Source organism: Cornus florida, unplaced genomic scaffold (genome assembly GCF_030987335.1).
Source record: "Cornus florida cultivar Cherokee Brave unplaced genomic scaffold, ASM3098733v1 CherokeeBrave_3.0.0_Hap2_Chr11, whole genome shotgun sequence".
NCBI classification, from domain to species: Eukaryota; Viridiplantae; Streptophyta; class Magnoliopsida; order Cornales; family Cornaceae; genus Cornus; species Cornus florida.
The window spans coordinates 27,954,743-27,973,533 of record NW_026775581.1 but is presented as its reverse complement, the minus strand read 5'-3'; the positions used below and the strand labels follow the sequence as shown (position 1 = coordinate 27,973,533).

The 18,791-nt window shown below is 28.0% G+C and overlaps 1 protein-coding gene across 1 annotated transcript; it reads left to right on the top strand.

Moving 5' to 3' along the window:
- The first annotated feature begins 11,387 nt into the window (after positions 1 to 11,387).
- Positions 11,388 to 18,177, top strand: LOC132282508 (beta-glucosidase 44-like). The gene is made up of 11 exons (XM_059784220.1): positions 11,388 to 11,671; positions 11,765 to 11,823; positions 14,207 to 14,282; positions 14,386 to 14,457; positions 14,933 to 15,020; positions 15,111 to 15,363; positions 15,472 to 15,587; positions 16,482 to 16,690; positions 16,809 to 16,840; positions 17,031 to 17,133; positions 17,724 to 18,177. Exons 1-11 carry the CDS (start codon positions 11,455 to 11,457, stop codon positions 17,999 to 18,001), a joined length of 1,503 nt encoding a protein of 500 aa, XP_059640203.1. The 5' UTR covers positions 11,388 to 11,454; the 3' UTR covers positions 18,002 to 18,177.
- Positions 18,178 to 18,791: the final 614 nt, after the last annotated feature.

Genomic DNA, 18,791 nt, shown 5'->3' with positions numbered 1-18,791 from the left:
ATTTATTACCGCTCCATTGGTATAACAATTGATCCGCTCCGCAAATCGAATTCACAAATTTACGAATTATTTGTCTATCCCTAAATAAAAGACATCAACCCCTCTTTTGTTACAAAATGACCAAATAGATATGTTGGATGATCAAAATTTAAGTCTTTTTCTTAATGGCAAATTTGTAAGTCACTGTAAGACAAATTATTAAGAGCAACAAAACGTAACCTAGATTTCCGAAAACTCCCTGGTCAACCAAACAAAATTATAGAAAGGCCTATTATTTTAAATCATTCAATTATTTTTTTGTCATTTGTTTGATTAAATGTTAATCTCATATACTTTTTTATATATCTATATCTATATTTATACTATTATTCAGTATTTTAATATTTCAGTATTTATTTATTTATATAAAAAATATTTATTAATTGATATAAAAATAGATTTTATAAAAACAATTTCTATAAAACTCTAAAAGTTACCGAATAAAATCAATCACAATAAAATATTTATTAATTAATATAAAAAGAATAATTATTTTTTATGAATAATTGTCACAATATAACCTACTCGGCCCAATTATGATTATGTCATTATCAGGAGAGGACACATGTCATCATACTATTAATCCAATAAGTTTATAAATAAAGGCATGGAAGAAAGAGGAAGGGGTACAGAAATTCAAAATTCCAGAGTAAAATACAGTATTTATTTATTTATATAAAAAAATATTTATCAATTAATATAAAAATAGTTTCTATCTATACTATTATTAAATGTGCAAAGAGTTTCACTATTTAAGTATTTATTTATTTATATACTAAATGTGCAAAGAGTTTCAGTATTTAAGTATTTATTTATTTATATAAAAAATATTTATTAATTGATTTAAAAATAAATTTTATAAAAATAATTTCTATAAAACTCTAAAAGTTACCTAATAAAACACAATAAAATATTTATTAATTGATATAAAAAGAATAGTTATTTTTTATGAATAATTATCACAATATAACCGGCCCGGCCCAATTATGATTATGTCATTATCAGGAGAGGACACATGTTATCACTCTATTAATCTAAAAAGCCTATAAATAGAGGGATGGAGGAAGGGGTACAGAAATTAGTAATTCTAGAAATCCAAAATTTCAAAGTAAAATACAAAAGAGTTTCAGTATTTATTTATTTATATAAAAAAAATATATATCAATTGATATAAAAAGAGTTTTTATCTATTCTATTATTAAATATGCAAAGAGTTTCAGTATTTATTTATTTATTTTAAAAAATATTTATTAATTGATATGCAAAGAGTTTTTTTAAAAAAAAAAAACAAAAATAAAATAAATAAATAAATAACTCTAAAAAAACTATAAAATCTACCTAATAAAATTAAAATTAGCCTATTTATCAATTTTTTATTATGAATTTTTAATAAAAGAAAATCTAATTGACAAGAATTATAAATATATAAAATATTTATTAATTGATATATAAAATAAAATAATTTTTTAAAACTCTACCACAAACTAGCTATTATTATGAGTTTCTTAATAAAATAAAATCTAATTAGACAAGGATATATTTTAAAAAAATAAAACAATTTCTATAAAACTCTATCACAAATTACCTATTTTATTTTCAATAAAACTCTATCACACTAGATAATGAATATTTAAAGAGTTTCTATAAAACTTTAACACAAATTACCTATTTATCTATTTATTATGAATTTTTTAATAAAAGGAAATCTAATTAGACAAGAATTATAAATATAAAAAAAAAAATTATTAATTGATATGAAAAGAGTTTTTATTAAAAAAATAAATAAATAAACTATATAAAACTCTAAAATCTACCTAATAAAATTCAAATTACCTATTTATCTATTTATTATTTTAAATTTTTTAATAGAAGAAAATCTAATTAGACAAGAATTATAAATTTAAAAAAAAAAATTATTAATTGATATATAAAATAAAATAATTTTTTTAAAACTCTACCACAAATTAGCTTTTATTATGAGTTTCTTGGTAAAATGAAATCTAATTAGACAAGGATATATTTAAAGAAAATAAAATAATTTCTATAAAACTCTATCACAAATTACTTATTTTATTTTCAATAAAACTCTATCACACTAGACAAAGATATATTTAAAGAGTTTCTATAAAATTCTAACACAAATTGTCTATTTATCTATTTATTATGAGTTTTTTAATAAAAGGAAATCTAATTAGAAAAGTATTATTAATATAAAAAAATATTTATTAATTGATATAAAAAGAGGTCTTGAAAGATTTTCTATAAAACTCTAACAGGAATTACCTATTTATCTATTTATTATGAGTTTTTTTAATAAAAGGAAATCTAATTAGACAAGAATTATTAAGGGAGGCGATATCCGCACTCCAGTTTTCTACACTTACACTACACTCTTAAAGGAAATGACTCTTCTATCCTTATTTTTTATAAACAAATATTAATTTTTTTAAAAATACCACAATTACCCTTTTAATCATGGAAAGATATTGATTTACCAAAAGAAAATATAAAAAATAATATATTCGTTTGCCTCTCTCCCAATTGACGTTTTGTATCCCCTCTCTCTTTACTTAGAGTTTAGTTTTTATCTTTGCAAGTAACATGAAAGATCTTGAAGATGAAGACATGGTGGAGTTGAACAAAGTAATTGATCTTATTAACACGAGAAGTACAGAAGAACTATCAAACCTTCATAAACCATTCAACTCCATGGAATTTAAGCGCTTTTGTAATTTTTTTTTTTAATTTATTATTTTAGAAGCTTCTTGTTATGTCCTTATTTTTATTTTTATTTTTTGCAGGTGTAAAATTAATTTTTGGAAATTAGCTAAGATGTTGATAACATCATTATGCATGTAAGTTTTCTTGTTAGGTATTGATTTTACATTACATATGCATTGAAGTTATTATCGTATGAAAGAATGCTAATGCATTTTTTTCTCATTGTGCAGGTGATATGTCGTTTCCTTTAAGTTTGATTAGTTTATAAATGCTGATGGATGGTGAAAATATTTGGATAAATTATGAATGAAAAATGTAATTGAAGTAGTTTTTGTCATGTTGATTTCATCTTCACTTTAAAGATGATGTTAATTCTTATTGATGATTTTAGTGACTTTGAAATTAGATAATGGTTTTGGCTCTTTCAATGGCTTCCCCTTGGTATCGACTCTTTTGTATTTTGCTAATAAAATGTTATAAATTGTGTTGAATAATGTTTATCAACTCTTTTTATTTTGCTAATAAAATGTTATAAATTGTGTTGAAGAATAATGTTTCTCCTGAATGTATTGCATTTTGACATAAAAAAGTATGTTGCATAATGGGTATTTTCATACCAAAAAAGCTTCAAATGGTTACAGATTCCTCTTCGTGGCTATCGCGAATTCACTAAATGGGTTGAATTAAGCTGCTGTTAAAATCTCTTAGATTGGCCATGTATGGGAGACAGAAGTGAATCCGAAAGTGCTTGATAACTAGTTCGCTTAGCTACCCAGTAAGAGCTAAATTCTCATGGAACTTTCTGTCTTTGGTGGAGAGTTGGTCTTATTAGCAAATCCAGCCCCATATTTATATGGTTCTATAATGTTTTGTATTATTTTTGCTTTAAAGAACCGGGAAGAAAACCAACCTACATTTGATCTCAATATTTGAACTAACAAGACGTATATTTGGAGTTCAAACTCGAAGTGATCGTAACAGGGACGCCACTTTCATATAGGTGAACTTACCACCGGCGTGTCTAGGCATATGGTTATCAAAATGGTTTGTCAGATATTCCCACATCTAGGTACAGACCATGAACCCTCTCAAACGAAGCCAAAAGCCGGGTGAAACCCCCTCCTAGCCGGAACCTTAGATGCTTTTCAGAAAAGGGGCATAAAAATGAGAGACCCTTACCGTGTTGCGCTGAAAGTTTATTCTAAAAAAATATTGTCATTTTTTCACCTTTAAACTAGAAATGGAGAATAATTTTCTTTTTTAATTTTTTTCCTGGATGTATTGGCATCCTTTTGGAAAGTATTTGGTTTAGAAATGGTAGTTATGGTATAATAAAATAAGAAATGACGCATTAATTAGTTTAGGGGACATTTTTGTCATTCACTTTTAAGAGAAAAGAAAAGTGTAGTGTAAGTGGAGAAAAGTGGAGTGCGGATATCACCTCCCATTATTAATATAAAAAATCTTTATTAATTGATATAAAAAGAATTTTTAAAAGAGTTTCTATTAAACTCTAACACAAGTTACCTATTTATTTATTTATTATTAAATATTTATTAATTGACATAAAAAGTTTTTTATAAAAATAATTTATATAAAACTCTAAAAATTACCTAATAAAATAAATCGCAATAAAATATTTATTAATTGATATAAAAAAATAGTTATTTTTTATGAATAATTATCACAACATAACCGGTTCAATCCAGTTATGATTATGTCATTATTAGGAGATGACACATGTCATCATCCTATTAATTTAAGAAACCTATAAATAGAGGCATGAAGAAAGGAGAAAGGGGTACAAAAATTGAGAATTTTAGAAATCCAGTATTCCAAAGAAAAATTCAAAGGGGCCATAGACTCAAAAGTTCAGAATTCCAAAGTAAAATATTTATTAATTGATATAAAAAAAGTTTTTATCTATACTATTATTAAATGTGGAAAGAGTTTCAGTATTTCAGTATTTATTTATTTATATATATAAAAAATATTTATTAATTGATATTAAAAGAATTTTTATAGAAAAAAAACTCTATAAAACTCTATAATCTACCTAATAAAATTCAAATTACCCTACTTATCTATTTATTATTATGAATTTTTTAATAAAAGAAAATCTAATTAAACAAGAATTATTAATATAAAAAATATTTATTAAAGATATATAAAATAAAATAATTTTTTTTAAAACTCTACCACAAATTAGCTTTTATTATGAGTTTTTTAATAAAATGAAATCTAACTCGATAAGGATATATTTAAAGAAAATAAAATAATTTCTATAAAATACTATTTCAAATTACCTATTTTATTTTCAATAAAACTCTATCTCAAATTACTTATTTTATTTTTAATAAAATTCTATCACATTAGACAAAGATATATTTAAAGACTTTCCATAAAACTCTAATACAAATTACCTATTTATTTATTTTAATATGAGTTTTTTTAATAAAGGTAAATCTAATTAGACAAGTGTTATTAATATAAAAAAATATTTATTAATTGTTATAAAAATAGGTTTTAAAAGAGTTTCTATAAAACTCTAATACAAATTATCTATTTATCTATTTATTATGAGTTTCTTTTTATTAAAATAAAATCTAATTAGACAAGAATTATTAATATAAAAAATATTTATTAATTGATATAAAAATATTTTTTAAAAGAGTTTCTACTATATTGTAACACAAATTACCTTTTTATTTATTTATTATGAGTTTTTTAATAAAAGAAATTCTAATTATACAAGAATTATTAATATAAAATATATTTTTTAATTGATATAAAAAATAAAATAATTTTTCTAAATCTCTACCACAAATTACCTTTTATTATGAGTTTTTTTTTAATAAAAGGCATTATAATTAGACAAGAATTATTAATATATAAAAATATTTATTAATTTGTATAAAAAGAGCTTTTAAAAGATTTTTAATAAAACTCTAACACATATTATCTATTTATCTATTTATTATGAGTTTTTTTTAATAAAATAAAATATAATTAAACAATAATATATTTAAAGAGAATAAAAAATTTATATAAAATCTTCCACAAATCAGTTGTTCTATTTTCTATAAAACTCTATCGTATTATCTATTTATTATGAGCTTTTTAATAAAATAAAATCTAATTAGACAAGAATATATTTAAACAAAATAAAATATTTTTTATAAGACTCTACCACAAATTAGCTATTTTATTTTTTATAAAACTCTATCACGTATAAACTGTATTTATCTATTTATTATGAATATTTTTACATAAAAAAGTAAATTATATAAAACATTACCACAAATTATTTATTTTATTTTTTATAAAACTCTATCACATATAACCTGTATTTATCTATTTAATTTGAGTTTTTTAATAAAAGAAAATCTTATTAGACAAGCATATATTTAGAGAAAATAAAATAATTTTTAAAAAAAGTTTATATAAAACTCTAACACAAATTACCTATTTATCTATTTATTATAAGTAATAAAAGAAAATATAACTAGACAAGAATTATAATGTAAAAAATATTTAATATTGATATAAAAAGTAAAATAATTTTTCTAAAACTCTACCACAAATTACCTTTTATTATGAATTTTTTAATAAAAGAAAATCTAATTAGACAAGGATATATATATTTAAAGAAAATAAATAATTTATATAAAATTCTACCACAAATTACGTAATAAAATTCAAATTACAAATTACCTAATAAAATTCAAATATATACTATTATATATATATATATATATTATTTTTTAACTATTACCTAACAAAATTTAAATTACAAATTACCCAAAAAAATTTATTACTTTGCAAAACTCAAACTCTACCACCAATTTCAGTATTAAAATAAATTTTTTATTATTTAATAAAAAAATAAAATATAAATATTTTAGTATTAAAATAAAAACCTAAAATAATTTATTACTTCACAAAACTCAAAATCTACTACTAATTTCAAAATATTTCAGTATTTATTTATTAATATTAAAAAATATTTATTAATTAATATAAAAAGAGTTACAAAAAAATTGCCATTTTTTGTAAGGTTTATTATTACAAGCTTCAAATCAACAATAAAAAGTATATATATATGAAAACAAAAATTTTAAATTACAAAATATTAACCACGTACATCGCACGTGCCTTTTCTTAATGTGTGTATGTGTATGTATATATATATGTGTGTGTGTGTGTGAGTAGTGACTCTCCGTAAAGCAAAAAAATTCTTGTACACTTTCTATAATGACCATTACATTAAATCTTGTGGTCACATTATAAACTCACCTATATGTTTTCCTTTTATTAGAAAATCACTATCACTATTTCTAGTTTATAAATTTAATATTTACCAATATCACTCATTACAACAATAAAAGGTAAGTATCAAACAAATAAAAATAGAAATCACTTCACCTCTGGACGTCTCACCGCCACTAATCTGAATTTTTGTTTTTTTTGATGTCTTTGTTGTAACTTTATTACTTACCAAAAAAAAAATGATGATAGTGAAAACAAAAATAACGATAATATAATAATAGTCGTATTAAAGAAAATATTAAGAAAAATAACTAATTTACAAAGAAAATATGATAATATAATAATAGCGTGTTTTATCGTGAATCTCCTCATTAATTAGAATTTGGAATAAAATAAAACAAAATTAATAAGAAAGAGAGACAATTTGTGACAAACAGTTAGAGAAAAATAGATTGAATTTTTAATTTTTAAATAGCATGCATTTAGGGAGGTATACAATAATTTAAATTATAATCTATTAAATTTTTTATGGGTGAAGTGTTGTGTAAATTGCAGGTTACCTTAAGTTGATCAAGTGGATAAAAAAATAGATATTTTATTTTTAATTTATTATTATTTTTTAGTCAATGTTTCATATGTCAACAGTGTAATTTTAATTTCTTTTTCACACTCAAACAAATAGGCAATGTCAACTTTAGTATCAAGTCATGGATGTAATTTTCTAACACTTATAATTTTTTTTTTTTAAAGAAAACAAAATTCCGATTAGTGGTGAGATGTGATTTACAGAGGTAAATTTTTTTTATTTTTTAGTACTTACCTTTTATTGTTATAATTAATAGTATTGGTAAATATTAAATTTGAAACTAGAAATAGTGATAGTGGTTTTGTATTAAAAGGAAAACATATAGGTGGGTTTAGAATGTGACTATTAGGTTTAATCTCATGGTCATTGTAAAAAGTATGGAATAAATTTCTCACTCCATGGGAAACATTCTATATATATATATATATATATATATATATATATATATATATATATATGCGTGAAAAAGAATATATAAGTTGAGATAATATTCCATAAAGAAAGAAAGAAAGAAAAAAAAAATTATTTTGTTTGTTACAACTTACAAGGGATACTTGTTCCCCATCGAATTCGGATGGAAACTGAAATGGGTATAAATGGGTGCATATGCAATATTACTTAATAACTTAAATTTTTAAATAAATGAGTAAGCGTCCATCCGTCACACCTTTTAAGAACAATGCGTCCTTTCTTTTAAGGTAAATTGCAAAAAAAATCTTTGAACTATTAATTTGTTGTAATTAAGAATAAACTCATTACAAAAGACTATTGTGCTTTTTATCATTAAAATTGTCATTTCTTATTAAATTAAATTTATTATCTTTTCTCTTATCTAAATTTTAATTTTACTATTTATCTTAATTTTATTATAACTATCAATTTATCATCATAATGAAAAAAATATTTATAAATACTTTTGTAATTACCATTTTCTATAATGATTAACTTATTATTAAAGTTTTATTATTTATAATAAAACTTATTATAACTAGTTAATTTTTTTTTTTAACTATAGACAAATATTTTCTTTTTCATATAATATATTGATAAAAAATTAATAAATTACTTAAATAAAAATAACTTCTTTTTCATGTAATATATTCATGAAAAATCAAATCATTAATTAATTAATTTTTTTTATAAAAATTTCTACTGAAGATTTTTATTTAAACAATAAAAAATTAAAGATAAATTTATGCAAATTTAATGGAGAACATGTCATCAAATTAATATGAATTATTTTTCATAATTTATTTTAATAAGAAAAATATATTAAGTGTATTTCAATAAATAAAAAAAGGAGCATTATGATCATTTAACGAAATATAGTATAATTATTGAGATATTTTGCAACAAAATATGATAATTTAGGAAGTATTATGTACAAAATATAGTTCAGAAGAATTTTTTTTATACTTTACCCTTTCTTTTATTATCAATTGAGGTGTGAGTACATTTAAAATTAAAGTGTAAATTTCACTTTCTAATGCTCTTTCGAAAAATTATAATAACTAATAGTTTTATCATTTTGGGACCATGGGGACCTAATAGTCAATAGAAAACTGCTTTCTTTGACCATATGATGGCCGAATAAACCGTGCAAGCAAACGAAGGAAACAAAGTAAAAAAATAAAAAATAAAGTTAAATTGCACAGGCCTCTCCTACAATTCGTTATAATTACAAGATTTTTTATTGTGATTTAAGAAATTACTTAGACCCTTTTTAAAAATGAAACTAATCAAATGTTAAGAATTCTCTTCATATCGATTGATTCTTAAATACATTAAAAGATTTGTCTAATTTACTGAAATGTTCTTAAATTGTTATGGTAAATGACTGTAATATCCATTTGTATATGAGAAAGAAGAGATGGATGAAGAGTAATATGAGAATTTTAACAAAAAAGAGATGCACGTAAATTATTCAAAAAAGAAAAAGAAAAAAAAGAATATATATATATATATATATATTACCATAGTACATTTTACTAGTAAGAGATAAGAATAAAGTAAAGTCACGGCAAGTTTTCAAAATATCTGTGGATGATAATTTAGTTAACAAAAAAAATCAGATGTAATTCTTCTGTGTTTGTCAGGACAACCCAAAAAAAAAGAAAAGAAAAGAAAAGATAAGATAATTTAGAATTGGGTAAAGTGTACTAAACTTCCTTGAAATATAACTCAATTGTAAAAAACTCCCCTATCATCCGTCAAGTAGTGTTAACGAAAAATGAAATGACCATTTAGCCCTTACTTGAACGGCGTCGTATTGATTTTATTTTGTTGTTTGGAAGCTGACGTGGCTATGTAATCTCCAGAGCTAATAAAGAAGTGACACCTAGCCAAAGTAACCTTATCAGTAACATCGACTGTATCAAAATGGCGCCAAACAACGACTGAGCAACAATTTATAGCGCCAAACATGTCCTCCCAACAAACAACTCTCATCCCAATCATGCCAATAGTTTAACAATGTATGTCAGAATGTATATATTTAAAAGACTCAATTCATGCATATATATTTATCTATATATATAGAGAGAGGGAGATTCTGTTAAGCTCATTCCATATATATATCGCTCACGGTATATATATATATATATATATTTATGTATTTGTAACTCACTCTATATATATGTGTGTGTGAAGCTGAGGCTCTCACTTGTTGGGTAGCTGATATATCAATGAAGCTCACCAGTTGATGTGTACAAGAATTAAGCTCAGCGGTTGCTTTTGCGGTTTGGGTCTCGTCTTGGTCTTCAATAGAGAAACATGGCTCACATTCAGTTGGGTCTCGGAAGTGAGAACTGTAAAGCTCACCAGAACTGCTCTGAAACCTTTACTCCTTGTTGGAGCTCACCAGACTGCTGGGCTTCGCCAAAGTGGGTTATGGTAGCTTGGAGCTTGTCGTTGGGTCTGTTCAAAGTTGAGCTTCTCACCGGTTATGATGTTAGCCGACTTCAATGGATTTGGATCAACAAAACTTCGCTGTCTTAATTACGCTGCAACTTGGGGCTCGCTGGTTTCAATGGACATTGCTGCTCGGAGCTTGCTGGAACGGATGGGTCGTTGTAGATCTTCAATTGAATTCATCTCCAGTTTGCCCAGTGATGATTAGAGCTTCTCACCGGAGTTCATGGATGCCGATTGGGTCACTGAAACTCTCTCTTCGCGGGTTGGGTCTGTTGGTTCAACGACAACCGCCTAGAAATGCAGATTTGAGAGCAAATGAGAGGGAATTGTTGAAAATCAATGACGAACGACAGAGGATTTGTTGAGACTGAATGTTAGGGCTTTGTATTTTAGGGAATTGTCTGATTCGAATGTGTGTATCTCTGATGAATACATATAAAAGGTCAATATATAATAGTCATAAGGGTATATATGGTATTTTAAATTTTAACCAACACACATGGATCACGTGCCTCAACTCACCGTTAATTCTCAGACGGCAAACTAACAGAATTTGATTATTTGTAACAAATGAAATAGTTTAAAAGGTTAAATATATTTTTTAAAGTTGAGGGCGGTTTATTGAGAAAGTGAAAAAATTTTAGAGGGTTCAGTGCACTTTACCCTTTAGAATAAAAACAGAGAGAATAAAATTAACTGGACGAGGATTGTGCAGTGGTGGTGGCAGTGGGCCTGGACCTACTAATAGACTACTAGTGTTGTGACAAAGGAAGGGAAGGCCACATCAATAATGATAGTATGACGTCAGAATATCAATAGTATCAATAATAGATTTTGTCTATAAATGGATAGATATGAGTAGATATGGAAAGGGTGAGACCCTCTCATTTACAATCTGTGTGGTCTCTAGATTGTGAATTGTGAAGATGGGAAAGGCATTGTTGTTGTTTTTGCTTGTAATTGGTGTGTTGGTTATAGGGTGTGTAGGTTCTTCGCCGGAGAGTAGTGCCGGAGGGCTTAGAAGAGAGAGCTTTCCGAAGGGGTTCGTGTTCGGAACGGCGACGTCTGCATATCAAGTTGAAGGCATGGCCGACAAGGACGGTCGAGGACCCAGTATCTGGGACGTCTTCCTCAAAATTCCTGGTATGTTTTACTACCTTTTTATTTATTTTTAATTAAATTACCAATTTACCATTGCTCAATGTCCTTGTTGGCCATGCCTTCAACTTGATACAGGGCTTGAAATCAATAATGCTAGTGGAGAAGTTACTGTTGACCAGTATCACCGTTACAAGGTAAGCTTAGCTTTTCTTTTTCTTCCTGGCTAAATTTACTATGCAAATTTTTCTGGTTAGTTCCAACAAAAATATATACAAAACGATTATATAAACTAAAATTTTCATCTGCATTGAATATTTTTTTTAAGCCACCATAATTTTTCAATTAAATTCTTTTGCCCTTTCCAAAGCTAGTAACTCTAGAAAGGATTAGATGGCAGAAAAGCAATTTGGAGATTGTTGCACATCGAAAGTATAAAAGTTTTAGGACAAAATTATCCTCACTGAACATGTATATGGGCTCTCTCTTCCCAACAAATTACTACACCCCTCTCTAATCATCTATCCAAATCCACCATCAATACTGTATTGCTCGCTCTGCAACCAGCACAGTTGAGACAAAAAACAGGAATTGTTAATCTCATAAAAATCGCACACATGTAATTTACATGTATATACACAAAACCTAGAGTTAGGGCTTGAAACTTTTTCATGGAGAAAGATGAAGAAACTTCATTATAAATCTTGCGTTAAGAAGTCAAAGATTTAAGAATTGATGAGAAATAGTTAGAAACCGAAGAGTTGCTGCTCAGTCTCTTTCCGAGTGATTCTTCGCAGAGCCAGGAACGAGAAACCGGTGGCGGAGAGGGACAAGATCAGCATTCAAAAAGTATTCATCTCTGGCACTGACCAAATTAATATGAGATATTGGGATTTACGAATTTGAGTTTGGAGGTTGTAGAGAGAGAGAGAGAGAGAAGAAAGAGAAGAGAGTCCATCTGCAACTTGTTTTGGAGTTTATGAATCCATGGGATGCTATTGCTAAAATGGGTGATGAGAGAGAGAGAGAGAGAGAGAGAGAGAGAGAGTGGGGGCGGCTGGATGTGAAGCAGAAAAAGATGAATGATCGGAGAGAGGGCAGAGGACAGAGACAAAATATAATGAATATAAGAGAAGACAGATACAAAAGGCAAGAAAATTGTAAGTCTTTGCTTTGATTACTTTGACAAATTTTTAAAGGTCTAACTTGGTGTGCTTTAGAAATTTGTCAAAATAATTGGTTCAATTATTATGTTTTCTTTCACAAATCACGTCGGTGTATTTTAAAAATCTGTCAAAGTAATCGGTTCAACTATTATGTTTTCTTTCACAAAAACGTGCCTACCTTTCTAGTTTTGGTTCTTTCAAAATAATTGTGCCAATTCAAAATTTGATATACTACTCCCTCTGTTCTATATTAGATGTCATTTTGTGGAGTAATTTTTTTTTAAGGAGAAGTGTAATTATTGCATTGTCACATTTAAAAATTACTAAGTTATCTTTCAAGTTTGAATATATATACATAATTAAGTTTGATTTTTTTTTTTTTTTAAACTTCAAGGGTATTTTCCACATAATTAAGTATGTGAAAAATGCTATATGAACTTAAAAAATGGACAATTATTTTGGGACAATTCAAAAAGAAAGATCGACAACTGAATTGGGACCGAAGGAGTATATTTTTAATATTGCTAATATACTCTCCTTACTTTAGAGTTATAAAAGCAATTTAAGTCGTATAAACTCACCATAAAAGAATATATTGGAAATTTCATTTCCTACCATAATAATAAACATTAAAAACTATACTCTTAAATAAACTTAATATTTCATATAGTGCCTTTGGAACTAAGAAATTTAATTAGAAACCAAGTGATTGTATTGAAAGATTTATTTACGGTGTTTGGGATGTTGTGCAAAATTTCATAATGGAATTAGATTTGGATAAATGTGAGCCTCTTTTGAAATTACTCCTACCCAATTGGACTTTTGACAAAGAATACTGTTTATTTTACCAAATTGTTCTTGTTTTTTGTTAGAAGCAAATAGGACAACCAAATGATTGCTATTTTTGTAGAACTAGTCTAATATTCAACAGCAAAAAGAGAGTTGATGTGACATATTTTTTTCTTTTTTTTTTTTGGTTTAGGTAACATACTGGGACAAATGTTCACAACAGGACTCCAACCTCTCACTTCTCCCAAGAGACATCCTGTTGTGTCCCTTTTCCCCTTTTCAAATGGTTTGTCCCAAAACATAACATTACTATGGTTCGGAGAAGTGGGACATTTTGTTTCAAGAAAAAAAAAAATCCAATGTGACCAAGCATATGAAATGCTTAGTTCATGGTCCATTAATCCATTAAACTACTTAATTTATTTTTATTAACAAATATATTAGGAAAAATGTTAATCAGACTCTTACTTCTTAAAGGAAGGTCGAGGGATTCGAGCCTTAGGGGAGACATTTGTGTGAGAGTACCAATTAAGAAATATATATATATATATATATATATTTATATTAGGAAAAATCTCATTCAAGCCAAGTATGTGGAATGCTTAGTTCTCTTCTCTTATGACAGGAAGATATTGATCTCATGGTAAAGTTGAACTTTGATGCCTACCGTTTCTCAATTTCATGGTCCCGGATATTCCCAAGTAATTAGTTCCACAACATTTTTCTCTATTGAGTCTTTTAAATTTATCATTCACATTGTCTATATATATGCAAGTCTTTTTGTAATTCACTTGTTTGATATAGATGGAACTGGAAAGGTAAATAAGAAGGGAGTTGCTTACTACAATAGGTTGATCAACTACATGCTCAAAAGAGGTAACTCGTTATCTTCTTCTTTTTTCCTTTATTTATTTTTTTATTTTTTCATTTATTAAGATAATTGAGAATACACTCTGATACAGCACATTTGTTGTTGTATTTAAAGTACTAGGCCTTCACACTGGGACAATACGATAATTGCACCAGTTAGGGCCCTTAGGGGTTACTATCAAATGTGTTTCCATTAATCAGATCGGGTTCGGCTCATTAAGAGCTTGGTTCGTATTTGTTTTCTTAGTAAACAAACCAAATTCAAATAAGATTTTCAAGCTCGTTTAATAAACGAACCAATCTCAAACAGGCTCCGAGAAATGTTGTTGAAGGGACAGATTGACCACAAACTAAAATTTTGCACTATTTACTTTGTGTTTCCTCATATATATTAGAATCTGCGGTCTTGCACTTGGTACCTCAAAGTTTCTACTACTGCACCACGATGAAATTCCTTGCTTTATGTGATTTTGATACGCAGGCATCACCCCTTATGCGAATCTTAATCATTACGATCTTCCTGAAGCTCTCCAGAAGAGGTACATGGGATGGTTGAGCCATAAAGTAGTGTAAGTATAACAACAAACTATAGCTTTTTATTCCATATAGTTTCAACATTTTCTTCCAAGCAATAATGACAAATGGTTCCAATTCCACAGGAAAGATTTTGCCGATTATGCGGAATTTTGTTTCAAGACATTTGGAGACAGAGTGAAGAATTGGATGACGTTTAACGAACCTAGGGTAATCGCTGCACTTGGGTACGACAATGGGTTTTTTGCACCGGGAAGGTGCTCTAAACCATTTGGAAATTGCACGGCCGGAAATTCTGCAACCGAGCCTTACATTGTAGCCCATAATTTGATCTTATGTCATGCAGATGCAGTTCGAAGATACCGTCAAAAGTATCAAGTAAGCCTCTTTTTTATGTCTATTCAACATCAATCCTTTGGCTTCAACTGGTTTCAGCAAGGACAAAAAAGAGACAGTTTGTCTTAATATTTTTGCATACGATTGCAGGAAAAACAGAAGGGAAGAATTGGCATTCTCTTGGATTTTGTTTGGTATGAACCTCTTACAAGATCAAAGGCCGACAATGATGCAGCTCAAAGAGCAAGAGATTTCCATGTGGGATGGTAAGAATTTAAGAAATCAAAGTTATGATCATCTTATGCCAGGAGGCAACACATTCACTAGAGATTAAAATCCTCTCCTGCGCTACATTATTTCTGTCCCAGTCAGCGAGGAGAATTAGTGATACACGTTACGAAAATGTTGTGACATTTAGCCTTGCATCCCAATATTTTCCTAACGTGCATCACAGTATTCTCCTTACCGGCTGGGTCAGATACACTATAGTGCAGGAGAGGATTTTGATCCCATTCACCAGTCCAAAATAGGTTGAGATAAGTAGTATTGACAATGATGACAAATGCCTCATAAAAAATTATATATGTAGTATTGACAATGATGACAAATGCCTCATAAAAAATTATATATGTACCCTTGGAGACAATTCAATATGGTGAAATTCTCTTTAGATGAGATAATTCAGGTTCCGGGATTCTTTTAAAAAAACATGTGGATTTGGGAAAATATGTGATAAAATAATAAATTGAGGGTGAAAATCAACAATGCTAAAGAAAATACCACTGCTAAAAGTACAATTGTCAAAGCAATCACATTCTCATTCTATATCGAGTCAGGACATTGTGAATTCTACTTTGACTATGTTCGGCTGCATGAAATTTGAGTGTTGGAATTTGAATTGATAGAATTGGAGAAAAGCAACTCACAAAATTGAATTAAAATTTTCTCTAATTCCATACAGACGAACACACCTTTTATGAATTTTTTTATGAATTTGAGTTAGGTGCTACTGAAACGGATATTATGGGGTTCTTGAGTAATTTTTCCAGCTTATTTTGTTTGAGATACCACTGAACGAATGCCATTTGAATTGGAATTAGAGGAAATTTAGTTAAAACTAACGCAACATCATCACATCATCTCTCTTGTTGTTGACACAGGTTCATGCATCCCCTTGTATATGGTGAGTATCCAAGAACAATGCAAGAAATTGTTCGAGATCGGCTGCCCAAGTTCACAAAAGAAGAGGTTGAGATGGTAAAGGGCTCGTTTGATTACGTCGGTATCAATCAATACACTGCTTATTACATGTATCAGACCAAACCAAAAGCCCTGGGCTACCAGCTGGACTGGCATGCTGGATTTGCTTGTATGAGATTTTCTTCCTCTCTGTTTCAACTAGTGAAAGAAATATATTATATTCATTGTTCATGCAAATACATTACTGATATATATATATATATTTTTTTTGCTTGTGAACTTTGCAGATGAACGAAAAGGTGTTCCAATTGGTCCAAGGGTAAATTCTGTGTTGCAACTTCATTTAGGGTGTGTTCGGCTGCATGAAATTGGAATTTGTAATTTCTGAATTTTTTAAAAAAATTCTAGCAATTCCAATTCCATACAGCCAAACACAACCTTGAAGAATTTATTAGAAATCTCATTACCCTTTTGTTTCAAGGCTGATTGCTGGAACTAATGGTTTGCAGGCATATTCTTATTGGCTGTACAATGTACCATGGGGTCTATACAAAGCTGTGACGTACATAAAAGAGCATTATGGGAATCCTACTGTTATTCTGGCTGAAAATGGTATCCTACTCCCTTTCATATTTTAAATCTCATAAATCTGGTATATGAGCTTCTCTGGTGATTTGGTAAATAAGAATATATGTATTCCATTTTATTAGATAAAAATAGCAAGAAAGGAAAGGAATTATTTTAATATTTTTGGAGTTTGGATGGTTGGAAAAGGAAATTTATAAGGAAAAATAATTTTCCATTACCCCATAATTTTTTTTTTAGATAACCCAGGTATCCAAGGCTTTGCCCTGAGTAATCTCTGAATTGAATCCCAGACCTAGTGCTGGAAGGCACACCAAAGCCAAAGTGATTATACAACTAGACCAACCCCTTGGGGTTCATTACCCCATAATTTTTCTACGAATGACAGGAAATTTTTTGATTTACTGAGGAAGTTATATGAATTTACAACAATGTGTTTTTTTTCTATTCTTATAAGCTTCATGCATTCCATATCATGAAATAGTAGTAGTAAAAAAAAAAAAAAAAATCATGTTAACCAAATGCATGTTAGAAAATTTCCTTTCATTAACTTCACTTTCGATTACGTGGCAAACCACTATTAATTTCCTTTTAACCAAAAGGTGTATTATGTGCAGGCATGGATGATCCGGGTAATGTGACACTTTCCAAGGGTTTGCACGATACCACGAGGATCAACTACTACAAGGGGTATTTGACAGCATTGAAGAAGACAGTTGATGAGGGAGCAAATGTGATGGGTTATTTTGCGTGGTCATTGCTTGACAATTTTGAATGGAGATTAGGATACACTTCCAGATTCGGCATTGTTTATGTCGATTTCAAAACCCTCAAGAGGTATCCTAAAATGTCGGCCTATTGGTTCCAGCAATTACTTCGCCGAAACAAGCATTAAGCGAGAGGAAGTGTTGCTTTTTTGTGCGTCTCCAATAAATAATGTCCAACCCAAGGACTTTGTTGTTGTAATGGATTTGTCTGTCCTTCTAGAGTGTTATCTTAATGATTGTTTGGTAAGAAAAACAATCAGAATTTCTGTCATTTTTCTTAAGCAAGATATGATTGTCGGTAAAATATTTAATACCATTAGGGGTAGTAAAATTTGACACTAATATGCTAACATGACTCAGACACGATATGAGATAAGTGAATTTAAATATAGTTTAATTGTGTTTGTGTTATAATTGTGTGGATCAGAATTGACACGGTAATTAAACGTGTTGTGTTTGTGTTTGGTCTGCCAACCGTTTATAATCCGATTGACTAAACGTGATAGATATACGTGTCATTTTAGTATTAAAAATAATACATTTAACTAAATGGGTTGAATAAACGTGTCAAGATTAACTAGCGACCTAGTTCCAAAGGTGTTTGTGTGAAAAATGATTTAAATGTTTCGTCGTGTCAAATTTTGACCCATTTATAAAACGAGTTACATGTGTTATGTTGTGTTATTCATATAATAATTGTCTCGTGTTTGTATCAGGGTTTTTTTTTTTTTACACGAATAATAATCGTGTCATTTTCGTATCGATTCATATAACAGAATACTTATGCTCTGAAACGACACGAACGCGATCCGCTAACACAAACTCTCACCCCTAAATACTTTGTATTCAATAAGTTACCTTTAGTGACTCAATGCTCACATCTACCCTTTTTATAATTTTCTAAATAAATACTGAATT